This window comes from Gavialis gangeticus, unplaced genomic scaffold (genome assembly GCF_001723915.1).
Source record: "Gavialis gangeticus isolate Ggan-Ray unplaced genomic scaffold, GavGan_comp1, whole genome shotgun sequence".
NCBI classification, from domain to species: Eukaryota; Metazoa; Chordata; order Crocodylia; family Gavialidae; genus Gavialis; species Gavialis gangeticus.
Window position 1 is genome coordinate 86,465 of NW_017728972.1, and position 12,771 is coordinate 99,235.

Genomic DNA, 12,771 nt, shown 5'->3' on the forward strand with positions numbered 1-12,771 from the left:
CAGTCTGGACAGGACAGGAGCAGGCAGGGATGAGAGCAGGGGCAGGGGCAGGCAGTAACCAGGCTAGGTAAGAACAGTGCAAAAAATTGAGATCAGGAATCAAGATGCAAGAGCACTGGTACTAGGCAGATATGAAGGAGTAAACAGAGAGCTGACAAATTTAAAGAAAAGATAAAGATGTGGAGATATCAGGAAAATGGGATAAAATGCAACATGGGCTTACGAACATAGATCACACCAGACTAACCTGATAGCTTTCCATGATAAGATAATGGATTTTCTAGATGAGAGAAATGCAGCAGATCTAATCGCCCTGGACGTTAGTACAGCATTTGATATGGTGCCACATGGGAAATGATTACGCAAACCAAAGAAGATGAGGTTTAGTACAAGAGCTGGACGGCAGGTAAGGAGCTGATTAAAAGGGAGACAACCCTGGGTTGTACTGAAGGGGAACTATTGGACTGGAAAGGGGTTATTAGTGCAGTCCCTTGGAAAGGTTTTAGGACTGTTGTTTGATATTTTCATTTATGACCGTCCTTGGCACAAAAAGTGGAAGTATGCTAGTAGATAGAGTTGGTGACATAAACTGGGAGGCACTGATAATCTGGAGGAGGACTGAAATATCATGCAAGAAGAACCAGATGACTTTGACGACTGGGGTAATAGAAATGGGATTACATTTAATACTACCAAGGGCAAAGGTCATGTGATTGGGGATTAATAATGAGAATTTTGCCATAAACTGAGGATCTATCAATTTGAAATAGCCAAGTAGGAGGCTGACACAGATATATGAGTCAACTACAGGATAACTATGAGCCACCAATATGGCGTAGCCATGAAAAAGACAAATGTCATCCTAGAGGTGTATCGGGTGTGCTGTTTTGGTCCCTTTCTCCAGCAGAGATAGGGAAATGTTAGTGTCATTGCACAAGGCACCGGAATGCTGTGTACAACGCTGACCACACACATTCAAAGGAGGTGACTTCAACTGGGAAAAGGGCCGAGCAGAGCTATGGGATGATGATGGGAATGGAAAGCCTATCATACCAGAGGTGGTGAGAAGAGCTTGGCTTGTTTAGCCTGACAAGATGGAAACTGAGAGAGGCTATGATTGCTGACTATAAATATATGAGAGGGGTAATCACTAGGGAGGAAGAAGAGCTCTGAAAGCAAAGGGATATCACTGGCATGAGGACAAATGGATATAAACAGGCCATGAATAAATTCAGAGAAGAAAGTTTCAGACCATCAGAAGAGGGAGGTTGCAGAACAGCCTTTCAACAGGGTCTCATAATAGGCAGTGGATTCCTTAAAGCCCCATCTCCTGGAGTCATGGGAACCTCAGCAGATCTCAACCTTTGTTAAAGAAAAATAATACACCCTGTCCCCCCATACACACCTACTAAACAGTTTCTAGCCTTTCTGGTTGCAGAGAAAAGAATGCAAACGTGATATTCCCCAACTGCTCTGAGCCCCAACAGCAAATAAAGCGAACCTACACAGTATTCTTTTAAACATCTTGTGCATTTGAAGCCAATCTTATGATGGGGGCGGCAGGGCTGCCTCGTGATTCTGGAATGCTCACGATTGATGGTGTGGGGGTGTGGAGCTCTCAACCCAGGCTGCTTGTCTCTATTGATGAGGGGTTCATTTAGGCCAGTATAGACGGGTATGCTTCTGCCTGGAGAAGGGCACGGGCAGCCCTTTGATTTTAAAAGAAAATGCTCATTCCAAAAGCTACAGCTCCCCCTCTCAAAGCTCTGCAAGGGACCCATTCCTGAGGAAAGCAGCTAGTGTGCGTCAGACTCCTCTGTGCTGTCCCCCCTCAACCCATTGCACTGCAAAGCTCCCATCCAGCCCTCCTCAGACAGGTGTCTCTCTCTGTCTCTTTCATCCTGTCTGCTCCAGCTTGCTAAGTTTTCAGCTCTCAGCTTCACAGGAAGTTTGCTTGTTCATTTGATCTCTGCTGGATGAGAGCCAGAACCAGCTCAGCCCCATCCACTACATCCTGGTCTCCCCCCCTCCAGCAAGGAGCAGAATAGGATCTGGGGCTTGGCAGAGCTCAGGGTGTAGTCTCAAGGTCACCAATACAGCTGTGTGGCCTGACTCTGTGACAAGCGGCTGCTGCTTGGTTGTCTGGGGTAATGCTCAGTCCAAAGACACCTCAACAGCTGGGGAAACTCTGCAGGAGGGATGAGCTCTTGCTGGGACTATCCTCCTTTCCACACCAGTGGAAAGTAGGAAAGAGTCCAAACCTGTCTCACGCTTCCCTGTTGATGTGTGGGGGTGTGTACCTGGGGCTCAGAGCCAGGGTCTATGCTGACAGAATGTGGGTCCTGGAAGAGTAGACTCTGGGGAAATGGGTTTGGGTAACACAGTTGCTCTGGCTGCCCACTGAGAAAAGTATGAGTGCCAGCTCTGACTTGAACAGCAACTTGGAATATCTGCATGAATACCCTCCAACCATACATGAGCCCAGAACTGCTGATCACTGCCCCTGAAGGGAAACCGGGCGGTGGGGAGGGGTGGTTTAGAGCAGTTCAGGATGAAGTAGGTGTCTGGAATGTCCTACCAATCACCCTGCAGAGTCTGGGGGCTTGGGGCATCTTGGCAACAGCCCCTGAAGGAAACAAAGAGATGCTGGAATGACCTGGCAAACCCACCAGCTAGTAGGGGCCCAGGGCACAGTCTATAGTATCAGCCCTGAGGCCTGGAGCTTTGGGAAGGACTGGTGTTCAACACAGATGTAACCAGGAGGAGGCAGTGGAACAGGCACTGACTGTGGGGGAAACTCGGGCTGCCCCAGCCCCAGCTTCACTCAGTAGGAATGCAGCAAGTCGGTGCCAGAGGACCTGCCGTGCCTTGAGGCATGCACTCACCATTAGCATCTCGCTTGTCAGGGAGTTCACCAGGTCTGAGACGGAGGAGCGAGGCTCTGTTTTGCGGTCAGACTCATCATGCTGTGTCTGCCCAGGTGCGGGAGCTGCATTTGCTGTCTTGCCAGTGGATGGTAACCTGGGAGAGAGAGGCAGTGTGTGAGAGTGGGGCAGAGAGCTGGCTGAGACTGGGACAGGCCTGTCCAGAACACTGCCTAGGTCCTGAAAGAAAGATCCCAATGCCCAATAGGGATCCCCAGAGCAGCTCCTGTGCCTCTCCTGGCCCCTGGATGGCTGTCCCACCATGGGGAGCTGCTCTTGCATCTCTCACCACCCCTGACTCATGCCCACCCCTCAGGCAGGTGGTTTGTATCACACTTGCCACCACACCAGTGCCCTTTTGCTATGGCCTCTGTCTTGCTCTAGCTCTACAGAGGCCTTTGTGCCTCACCCTCCTTCCCATCCTGTTTCCCACCCTTTCAGTGGGTGCTCAGGTGTGTCATCCAACAGCACTCTGGCCCCATGTCCTGGCTGAGAAAGTACTCAAAGACAATGGGATACCAGCTGACTCCCCCTTCCCACCTCTCCAGCCCACTGACCTCCCCAAACACACTCACACCCTCTCCCATAAGACCCCTTCGGGGAAACTTTCCCCAAGGTGGCAGACTGGGTCAGCAGCATTGCAGCCCCATAGCATACTGTGACCTACCAGCCAGGCCATGGGAGATCCACTATGGCCTATCACCTACCAGCCAGGTTGTGGCAGATCTAGTGCCTCACATACACTAGCATAGCGTAGTTCCTACTCTGTGGGGTGCTTCTACTTGTGGCACTGGAGGATGTTGCCAGGTGGCGGCACCTCTGGCAAGTCCACCAAGTCCCTTGTGGGAGCTTCAGCAAGAGCAGCTGTGACTCACATGCCCACAAGGGGAATGAGTGATGGGGGTTTCACCCATGCATTGAGAGGCTGTAGCTCTTGTCTTGTCAGCAGGCCTCCTCCTATCCATCTGGCCATCCCTCTCCCATACTCAGGAAGAATTCACTTCCAAGAATTGCTGGCTGCACGTGGAAACAGCTTAGCCCACTGCCCCTTTCTCCCTGCCCACTAGGAAGCCATGGAAAGGTTTCAAGGCAAGAGAGCTGGGCAGAGCACACAAGCCAGATCACTGTTCTCCCTTCCCAGGCTTCTGGTCCAATGATCCTTCTTGTTCCTGCTGACGAGGTGGGACCACATCAGACTGGGAGAGTAACTGGACCGCACAAAGCATTCCCCCCATCATCTAGGCAGTGAGATTCCCCACAGGTGGGAGGGCTGCATCTCAGAGGGACACCAGAGCATCCCCTTGCCTTCCTGCCCTCAGGGATGGTGCCATGTCTCCAGGCCTGGAGTCCAGGTTCCCCTGGCCACAGCACTCAATTACACACCCAGTACACACATGCACACACAACTGTGTGATGAAAAAAGGAGGCCCCAGCCCTGCTTGCCTCCACCAGCCCTCTCAATGACAAAGGCTGGAGGCAGCTAACAGTGCTGCTTGGGAGGAGGAATATGGTGAGGCCCTGGCAGCTACAACTCAGTGCCTGACACTTCTAGACAGGCAACACATGTGAGATTGGCAGCAAGGAGCAACCCAGCGGGAGAGGGGGCAGGAGCTGGCAGGGAGCTGGAAAAGGCAGAGAGGAGAGACATAGGCCCACATGTTGTCGTGTGCACACAGAAAGAGAGCAGCAATGGAGCAACTGACAGACCCACATAGACAGACATGCCTAGAGACGCACACAGAGGTGCATATAGATGCACAGGATACACACATACACGCACATACGCACAGAGGGCTGTATACATAGAAACATACATGGTGCACACATGTCGGATAATGTAGAGATACACACTAACCCCAGATACCCAACAAAGAAGGATGGACACACACCGACACATACATACAGCCCCAACGTACCTACAGAAACACCTTCCCAAGGACACATTTGCAGACAGGGTCACAAACACATACACACACAGTGACACATGCAAAATCTGTACATGCCAGTACCTGCATAGATCGACAGAGAGAGTGAGCTGTAGATATGCCATGACTCTTGCAATCACAACCAGATACGCACACAGATCTAGACATTACAACGGTAGGCAGAATGACCCATGTACACATGTAGTTCTAGACATGCTGATACACCCACCAAGTGACAGAAACACACCGCTGTAGACATGCTCACGGAGTGGTGCACACCAAGCCGACACACAGACACTTACAGACTCGCACAAGCATGTACACACACACACACACACACACACACACACACACACACACACACACAATCTAGACACCCTCAAACACTTGCAAACAGCATGGCACACACAGCAATAAAGGAGACGGAAAGAGCTGGAGAGGTAAAGTCAGGTTAAAAACATAGTGAGAGAGAGAGCAAGAGTGAGCATGTGATTGACTGCTGGAGGCAGGAACGGTTTCAGAGTTATTTTCTCAACCCCAGTGTGCTGCAGCGGCTGCAAAGCTGTCTGGGAAATGGTTAGCACCGGCAGAGGTCACAGGACAGCGAGGGGCAGAGTGAGAGAGAGACAAAGGAGGAGGAATGTCTTCCAGTACAGGGACTCGGCCTGCCTCCTGAGGGAAGGGAAAGTGCAGAAAAAGTGGGAGGAGAGGGAGAAGGACAGAAAGAGAGAGAGAGAGAGAGGGAGAGAGAGATTAGTAAACAAGAAGCAGCCACCACACCGACAGAACAAGGCATTGGACTGGCGTCGCTGGGGCTGACAGAGGGGAAAGGCTGAGCAGCAGCAGCAGGGCTGGAAGGAAGAAGCAGAGAAAAGGGAACGGAGGAGACATTACAACACCACATGGTCGCTGCAAACAGGAGTGCTGGTGTGGGGGATAATGGAAGAGAGAGAGAGAGAGAGAGGGTCTTCAAGCCACCTACAAACCTTGGAGCAATCTGCACTAGTCCTTCCCATGCTAGTTCTTCCCTTGCCACCCTCCCAGCCTCCAGCAGCTAAACCTACCTAACCCCACAGGGGTGGAAGGAAGAGAAGTTAGAGGCAGGGGGGCATGGATTGTAAAAAGTCGGGAGACAGAAGTGTGAAGGAAATAAAAGACAGAGGTAGGTGGGCATGGGGGAAACAGGGAGGGAGCCAGAGGCACTGAGGAGGTGAGGTTGTTAGGAAGGGATGAGAAGATAGGGGCCAGAGAGACAGCAGAGGCCAAAAGCAAGGAGAAGGGCAGGAGTCGCTGGGCTTTTCTTGGGGAGACAGGGTGCGGAGGGACGAGCTGAGGGGAAGTGAGGAAGGGGAGGAGGGGGAGAGGTGCACACTTGCTCCGAAGGGTGAGGACTGAGGGCACAGACCTGATCACCTCCCCACAAACTCCTGCTCCAGAGGGACCCCCACCCTGGCCCTCTCCCCTTCCCAATAACGCCCTCACCCCCACAAGCTTTCTGTTTGCTTTCAGGACTGGCAGAGTCTCTATCCTCACCTGGCTGGTTCTTCCCAGAACTTCCTAGACCTTAAATGCTGGAGGCTGAAAGTGAGAGAGGAACAGTGGGAAAACTCTGGGTCTTGCCCATACTCTCCCTTTCAGCATCCTCTCTCTGCCACTGTGTGACACAGTGGGCATGATGGGATACTAGGCAAGATGGACGTATGGTCTGACCCCATAAACAGAAATGCTTATGTTCCTATGTCCCCAGCAGGACAATAGTACATTAAAGGACCATGGATCAGTGGACTGAAGTCAGAAGGTCCCAGAGCTGGGCCCTCCTTCCTGGGCCTGGGCTGCATTGGTTCATGGGTGCCAGGGTACATGACACTCACCCTTTGTGCTTAACAGTGCTGAGGAATGGCCCTGGGGAGAATAAGGGGACAGGGTGGCTCTCTCCCGCTCCCTGCCTGAACCTCATCTTTTATGAGGAGATTTTTGGATATCACTGAGAGCTGCTGAGGTGCAAGGAAAGCACAAGCTGCATGACTGGGCAGTGGCCCCTGCTGGCATTACTCTCTTCCCTCAGACCAGAGTCTCAAGGGCCCAGCCGCTTTTTACTGGAGGAAGTCAAGTCCTCTTCATCCTCACCCCTAAAGGTGTAAGGCCAAGGCCAGGATCAAGGTCTGCTATCTTGGGAAGAAGCTCCTACATACACCTGGAGGCCTGTTCAGGCTAAGAGGGCAGCTGTGCCAGGGTTTGTGTCCATGCACATGCACACACAGATACACCAATGGATCCTTCCTGGGGCAAGAGGGGAATTGTCACTGGGGTTTAGACATAGACACAAGCACATGTGCATGCACGCCTGCGCGCACCCATACACACGCAGAGACCTTGCTCCCATTTTTTGTTCATTGCAGCGTTTTTTCCCCCATGCATGCTCCACCAGCTGCCTTTCACTGTCTATTTGGGATGAAGAGGTGCATGTGGCTACTTTTGCTTCAATTTAGCCACAAACAGATCTAGACCGTCCTGAGGACAGTGGCTATGAGGAAGGTAAGTGTCTCCCGAGGGCCACCAGAGGGTGCTCTCAACACAGCCAGGAGAACTGTAACCCTAGGGAAGGCACTTCCCCTACAATCGAGGGAGTGGGAGGTATGCTGGGGCATCAGCAAGGACTTTCTCTTTGGGACAGCACTGAGGTTCCCTGACAGCGTGGAGTAGGGGTGTCAGCTCAGGGGGATGAGGCCTGCAGAAGGGGTGTGCACCAAGACCAGATGCTCTGTGCAGGCTACAGCTGCGGTCATCTCAGCAGGATGGTCTCTGCCCACCACTGTGTCGCGTGTCAGGCTGGGACAGACTGTACGAGCTGGTGATCAAAAGGGAAGTGCTAAAATATGTAGTGAAACAGAACCAGAGCGAGGTAAAAATAGGCTGCGGGTGAGAACAGTGCCAGCTAATTAACACACTGATCATGTGGAACCAGCTCCTGCCTTCTTCACACCTCCTTGCAGCTCGAGATGGAATTTAACACACTCTCCCAAGGGTTTGAGACCTCTAAGCCTCCAGCCAGGTCCTCCCTTTCCCCTCTCCCCTTGTGCCAGGCGTGGGCAATTATTTCAGGCAGAGGGCCACTTACTGAGTTTTGGCAGGCCATTGAGGGCCACATGACAGGAACCAAGGACAGATAAATATTAATTTCCTAAAATTTTTAGGGGCCCCATGGGCCTGATAGAATGGCCTGGCAGGTCGCATCCAGCCCATGGGCCGCATGTTGCCCACCCCTGCCCTATGCCTTTTGCCAGGGCCCTTTTTGCTAAGGGAAACAAGTGGCACAAGAGCAAGGGGCAGGGGGCTGGCCACCATTCTCTCCCTAAAATCCCAGGCACAAGTATCCACTGGGGAGCACTAGCAGGGCATAAAGACACCAACAGATTTGCTGGCTGCATATCTTGGTCCTGTGCCCAGGAGTGGGGGGATTGGGAGTGACGTCCACGGGGGATGGGGGTGTCCCCTCAGGGTTCCTGGCTTGGCTGATCGGAGAACCGAAGGGGAGGCATGATGCCAGGACCCGTCATGATGCTGAGCCCTGTCCAGCCAGGCCTGTGCTGAGCAGACCTGATTGTCAAGGCTCACTGTAGACCAAAGCTAGCACCTGGCCATCTCCCTCGCTGGCATGACCCAGGCTGACTTCACAGCTGTTAGGGGAGTGGCACTGGTGTGAAGGCAGCCTTAGGCCCCAAGGGCTCACAGTGGCTGAGCAGGATATAGTGTGCTATGGGGAGCCCAGGTGGGGCAGGGAAGGTATCACCCAGAGTTGGGAGGTGAGAAATGGGGCTGGACTGGAGAGCAGAGGAGTCATCAAGATTTCAGAGGAATGCTCAGGAACTTACTCCCTGGACTCCAGGGGCAGAGAGGCCTCTGAGGGGGCTGAGCTGAGTACACTCTTGCTATAATGCTGTGTCACCTGAGCTACACCCTCCCACTTCCCTCATGAGCACAGGTTCCTACTGAACCTTGAGGGCCCTTAGCTGGGTGCTCCATAGGGATCTAACCCAGGGTCACTGGATCTAAAAGGCAGGGAAGCCTCTTTGTTTCACCCCAACTACAGATTTGGCTCCCAAATGTGAAACAGAGTGAGGGCTCAGGGACTTGTGTCTGGGAAAGAAGCTCTGAACTGCCTTTTGGAGCCCTCCCAGAGGTGCTGGGAGATAAGTCCAACCCCAGTTGCTATCAGACATGAGTGGGTGTCATCAGAGCTGTGTGGCAGTCTCAGCTGTGGGCACTGGCTTGGCTGGGGCTCTGGCAGCTCTATGGGACACATAATGGCCCTTTGGACTGGGAGGGCCACAGGGCTGAGTTAGCAGTGGGCAGGCCCCAATGAAGAGGACAGACAGACCCCACTTCCACGAGATTCTTCCCCCCACCTCTCCTTTTGAATAAATGTCCCTGGAGTAACATGGGGCAGTATAGACTGCTGCTGTCTAAATTCAGGGGTTGGCTCCATTATTGAGGCCTGGATTTGGGTGGTTTGGAGCGACCATGCTGGATACCCTCGGCAGCCTACAGGCAGCCCTGGCTGTGTGGTCCGGTTGGTTGTGCTGGAGCATTCAGCACAGGAGGGGATATTAGCAGAGATGTGCTTATCAGCTGAGCAGAGGTCTAGAAAGCATGACTTACAAGGAGAGGTTGGAAGAAGAGGGATTATTTAATCTGGTGAAGAGAAGACTGAGTGGGAATTTGATAACAGCCTTCAAATACAAGAAGGAAGGTTATAAAGAGGACTGTTCTATATGGCCACAGGGGACAGGACATAGAAAAAAGGTCTTAAATTGCAACAAGGGAGATTTAAGTTGGATGCTAGTAAGAACTTTCTTACTATAAGGGTGGCTGAGCATTGGAGCAGGCTAACTAGAGGGGCTGTGGAATCTCCATCCTGGGAGCTTTTAAGTGCATGTAAGACAGATACTTGGCTGGGATGGTTTAGTGCATGTAAGACAGATACTTGGCTGAAATGGTCATGTAATCCAACCCCCCATTTGCAGGGGATTGGACTAGATGTCCTCATAAAGCCCTTTCCAGGTCTACTTTTCTATGTGTGGTTGAGGAAGACAATCCCCAGGGTTATGGGCAGGGTTGGGGTGATTGCTTGAGCTGCTGGGCTGGCAGAGTGTGGGATACACTGACAGAGCTGCCCCTGTGTACAAAGCAGCAACTGGTCCATAATGGGGGAAGGGAGCTTCACTCCCCAGACTCTCTGGGTCTACTTCTGAGCCTGCTGTTCTCTCTCCAGGTAGGCATGGCTGTAGGCAGGGTTTAGGGCAGTGCTGTTGGCAATAAGCAGAAGGAAAAGCTCCTCCCTAGACCTGCGGGGGATGTCTTCCCATTTTGGAGGCCAGGAAGAAACCCCAAGGCACCAGGATGCAGGGAAATGCAGGCTACTTTTCAAAACACAGGTTAAGGGCCAGCATGGTGGCTCTAGGGCATGTGCTATCCATGTTCAGCAGAGGTGGTCTCCCTGGATCTAATGTACAACTGCCTCAGTGTTTACACAAGGGTGGAATCCAAGACATATACTCCTCTTCACTGCCCCTTCCTCACCCTCTGCCTCCCTGAGCCCCTTGCCAGCCAACATTGGAGTTGAGTATGTCAGTGGCAAAACCACCTTTACCTTCCATAGGGGCCAGGACTGCAACTGGGGTGGGTGTGGCAGCAGGGGATGGTGGCTCTCGGTCCTCCCAGATGTCCTGCACATGGCACTGAATAGTCAGGGACCTCTCTGAGACTACCTGTGGTGTGCTAAGGTGTTGGGACATAGGGACTTCCCAAACGCTTCCCAGTGACCCCACATGGGCAAAAGTCCCCTTCTCTCCCTCAGCCCAGTCAGCCTCTCTCTCCTTTTCTCCAGGGACATTTTCATATCCCTTCTCCCTGCCCTTTCCCCTCTACCTCTATGGTATGGACTAATCAGGCTGAGGATGCTTTATAGCCCTAGCAGACCCCTCTCCATTTCCCAACATGCACCCTCTGCATGCCCACAAGAGAAGGGAGGGGATTTGACATGAAGGAGAATGGGGTGAGGGAAGAAGTGAATGCCACACTCCAGAGCTTCCCCACAGCAGGTGTGGACACCAGAAGTGGGAGCCAGGGACTAGGGAAGTCACTGTGCCCAGCACCTGGGATGCCTGAAGTTCCACCCTCCTGATGCTCCGACCTTCCACTCCCACTGGCCACAGGAGCTGGTGCCAGCCTTCGCCGACCCTCTCGTCTCCTCCTGCTGCTGAAGTGCCCTCTCCCTTACTCATACCTCTTGTCCCCCTGAGTGTTCTGGTTCTGCTGGTTCCCCGTGGTTTGCAGGTCTGGTATATTGGCAAAGTCGTCCTGTTCCGAGAGTCCCAAAACCAGAGATAACACCACCATCCGGCCTTCCCTGCCCAAAAGGGAGCCAGCCACAGCGAGGAGGAGGCCCCAGATTCAGGAAGCAGAAAGGAAAGAGAGAGAACAAAGCATAAGAAATTAAGCCTGAGGGAGAAAGAGCAGCGAGAATTACCCCAGAGACAGAATGGGTGCAAGGGACTTCTCCAGCTTGGGGAAGACACCCATGGCACAAGCTGAAGGCTCATTTGGAAGCATGTTGAGGGGAGAGGAAATGACACAACAGAGCTTCTCAGATCTCTGTAAAGCACGCACCTTTGAAAACTCACGCAGCCCACGGAGAAAGCCATCCAGTCCTAGTGCCACTGTTCAGCAGGAAAAAGGAACTTGTGGGGTCCATGGGGACTTCATTGCCAGGAGACCGATGGGGACACAACTCCAGGAAAAGGCTGTGACACAGACCTTACCCCACCTCTATGACCTCTTAAATGGCACTAAAGAGTCTTTTAGGCATCTAAGGCTGCTTACAGATATAACCCCCCCCCTGAAAACAGCATTTTACTTCCAGCTCAGCACCCCCCTGTGCCAATCCCAGTGCATGCCCAGAAGAGGCATCTTATCAGTTTGACCCGGCTTGCCCAGTGTCTGTACAGAGATAAAAGTACCAAAAAAGCCCACTAAAGCATGTGATCTATACAGACGCTGGGGGGCCAGGTCAAACATGCTTCCTCTTCCGGTAAAGTGCTGTTTTGTTTTCTTTTTTTTCACATCTGTCAGCAGCCTAAGTCTCTAAGCGCGATCCTATTCTACTTTGCTCACGTCCTTTGAGACACAAGTCCAGGAAGGGGCCGTCAGTTTGACATAGGGAACTGGGAGGCCTGGGGTATTCCCCCTCCCATGGGAGACCAGCTCCGCTCTTGCTCACAACTGCACAGGGTTGTTACACTGTGCAGAAGATAAGGGTCAGCAGAGACGATGGGATGGTAACAAAGGGAGGTGAGGAGGGAGTGAAGATAGGTATGGGATGCGAGAGAGTGGGCACAATGTGGGAAGGATGGGCCTGGCTAAGGGTTGGCATGGGAGGTAGGTGGTTCTGAGAGGAGGTCTGATGCTGAGTGGGGTGGGCCGCGGTGTTAAGACTGAGGGAGATCCTTGATAAGGAGACAGCTGGGGACTCTGTGTGTGTGTGTGCATGTATACATGCAAGGACAGTGGTTGGGATACAGAACTGGATTGACAGAGGGTCAGCCAGCGTGGAAGAAGAAGAGTTGGCATTTCAGTGCTGCGTGACTCACAAAGGGCCACACCCAGAAACATGATCCTTGCCTTCAGGCAACATTTCACCTGGATGGGAATCTTTCTAAGGCACTGCATGGTTGGCAGCTCCACTCACATCTGTGATTTGGTGTGAGAGAAGAAGGGCCTGCTTCAGGGTGGTGCTCCAGGGCCTGGCATAGAGGCAGTGTGGACATGCCTGTAGGCACCAGTACAGAGAGCTACTTTTAGGCACCCTCGTTTGCAAACCTTGTTTGTTTGGAGAAGGCTGGGATTTTAAAGAAAAATATGAC

At 52.5% G+C, this 12,771-nt stretch overlaps 1 protein-coding gene across 7 annotated transcripts in view; it reads right to left on the reverse strand.

The window, feature by feature from the left end:
• The window catches only part of SYT7 (synaptotagmin 7), a 163,549-nt gene that overhangs the window by 38,734 nt on the left and 112,044 nt on the right, over positions 1 to 12,771 (reverse strand). For 4 of the 7 annotated variants that reach the window (XM_019504839.1, XM_019504849.1, XM_019504860.1 and 1 more), the window contains one exon: positions 2,886 to 3,021. In XM_019504839.1, the coding sequence (XP_019360384.1) occupies positions 2,886 to 3,021 (136 nt within the window). Of the gene's footprint in view, positions 1 to 2,885; positions 3,022 to 11,135; positions 11,259 to 12,771 lie in introns of all 7 variants that reach the window. The other 3 variants (XM_019504810.1, XM_019504819.1, XM_019504828.1) reach the window with 1 other exon arrangement.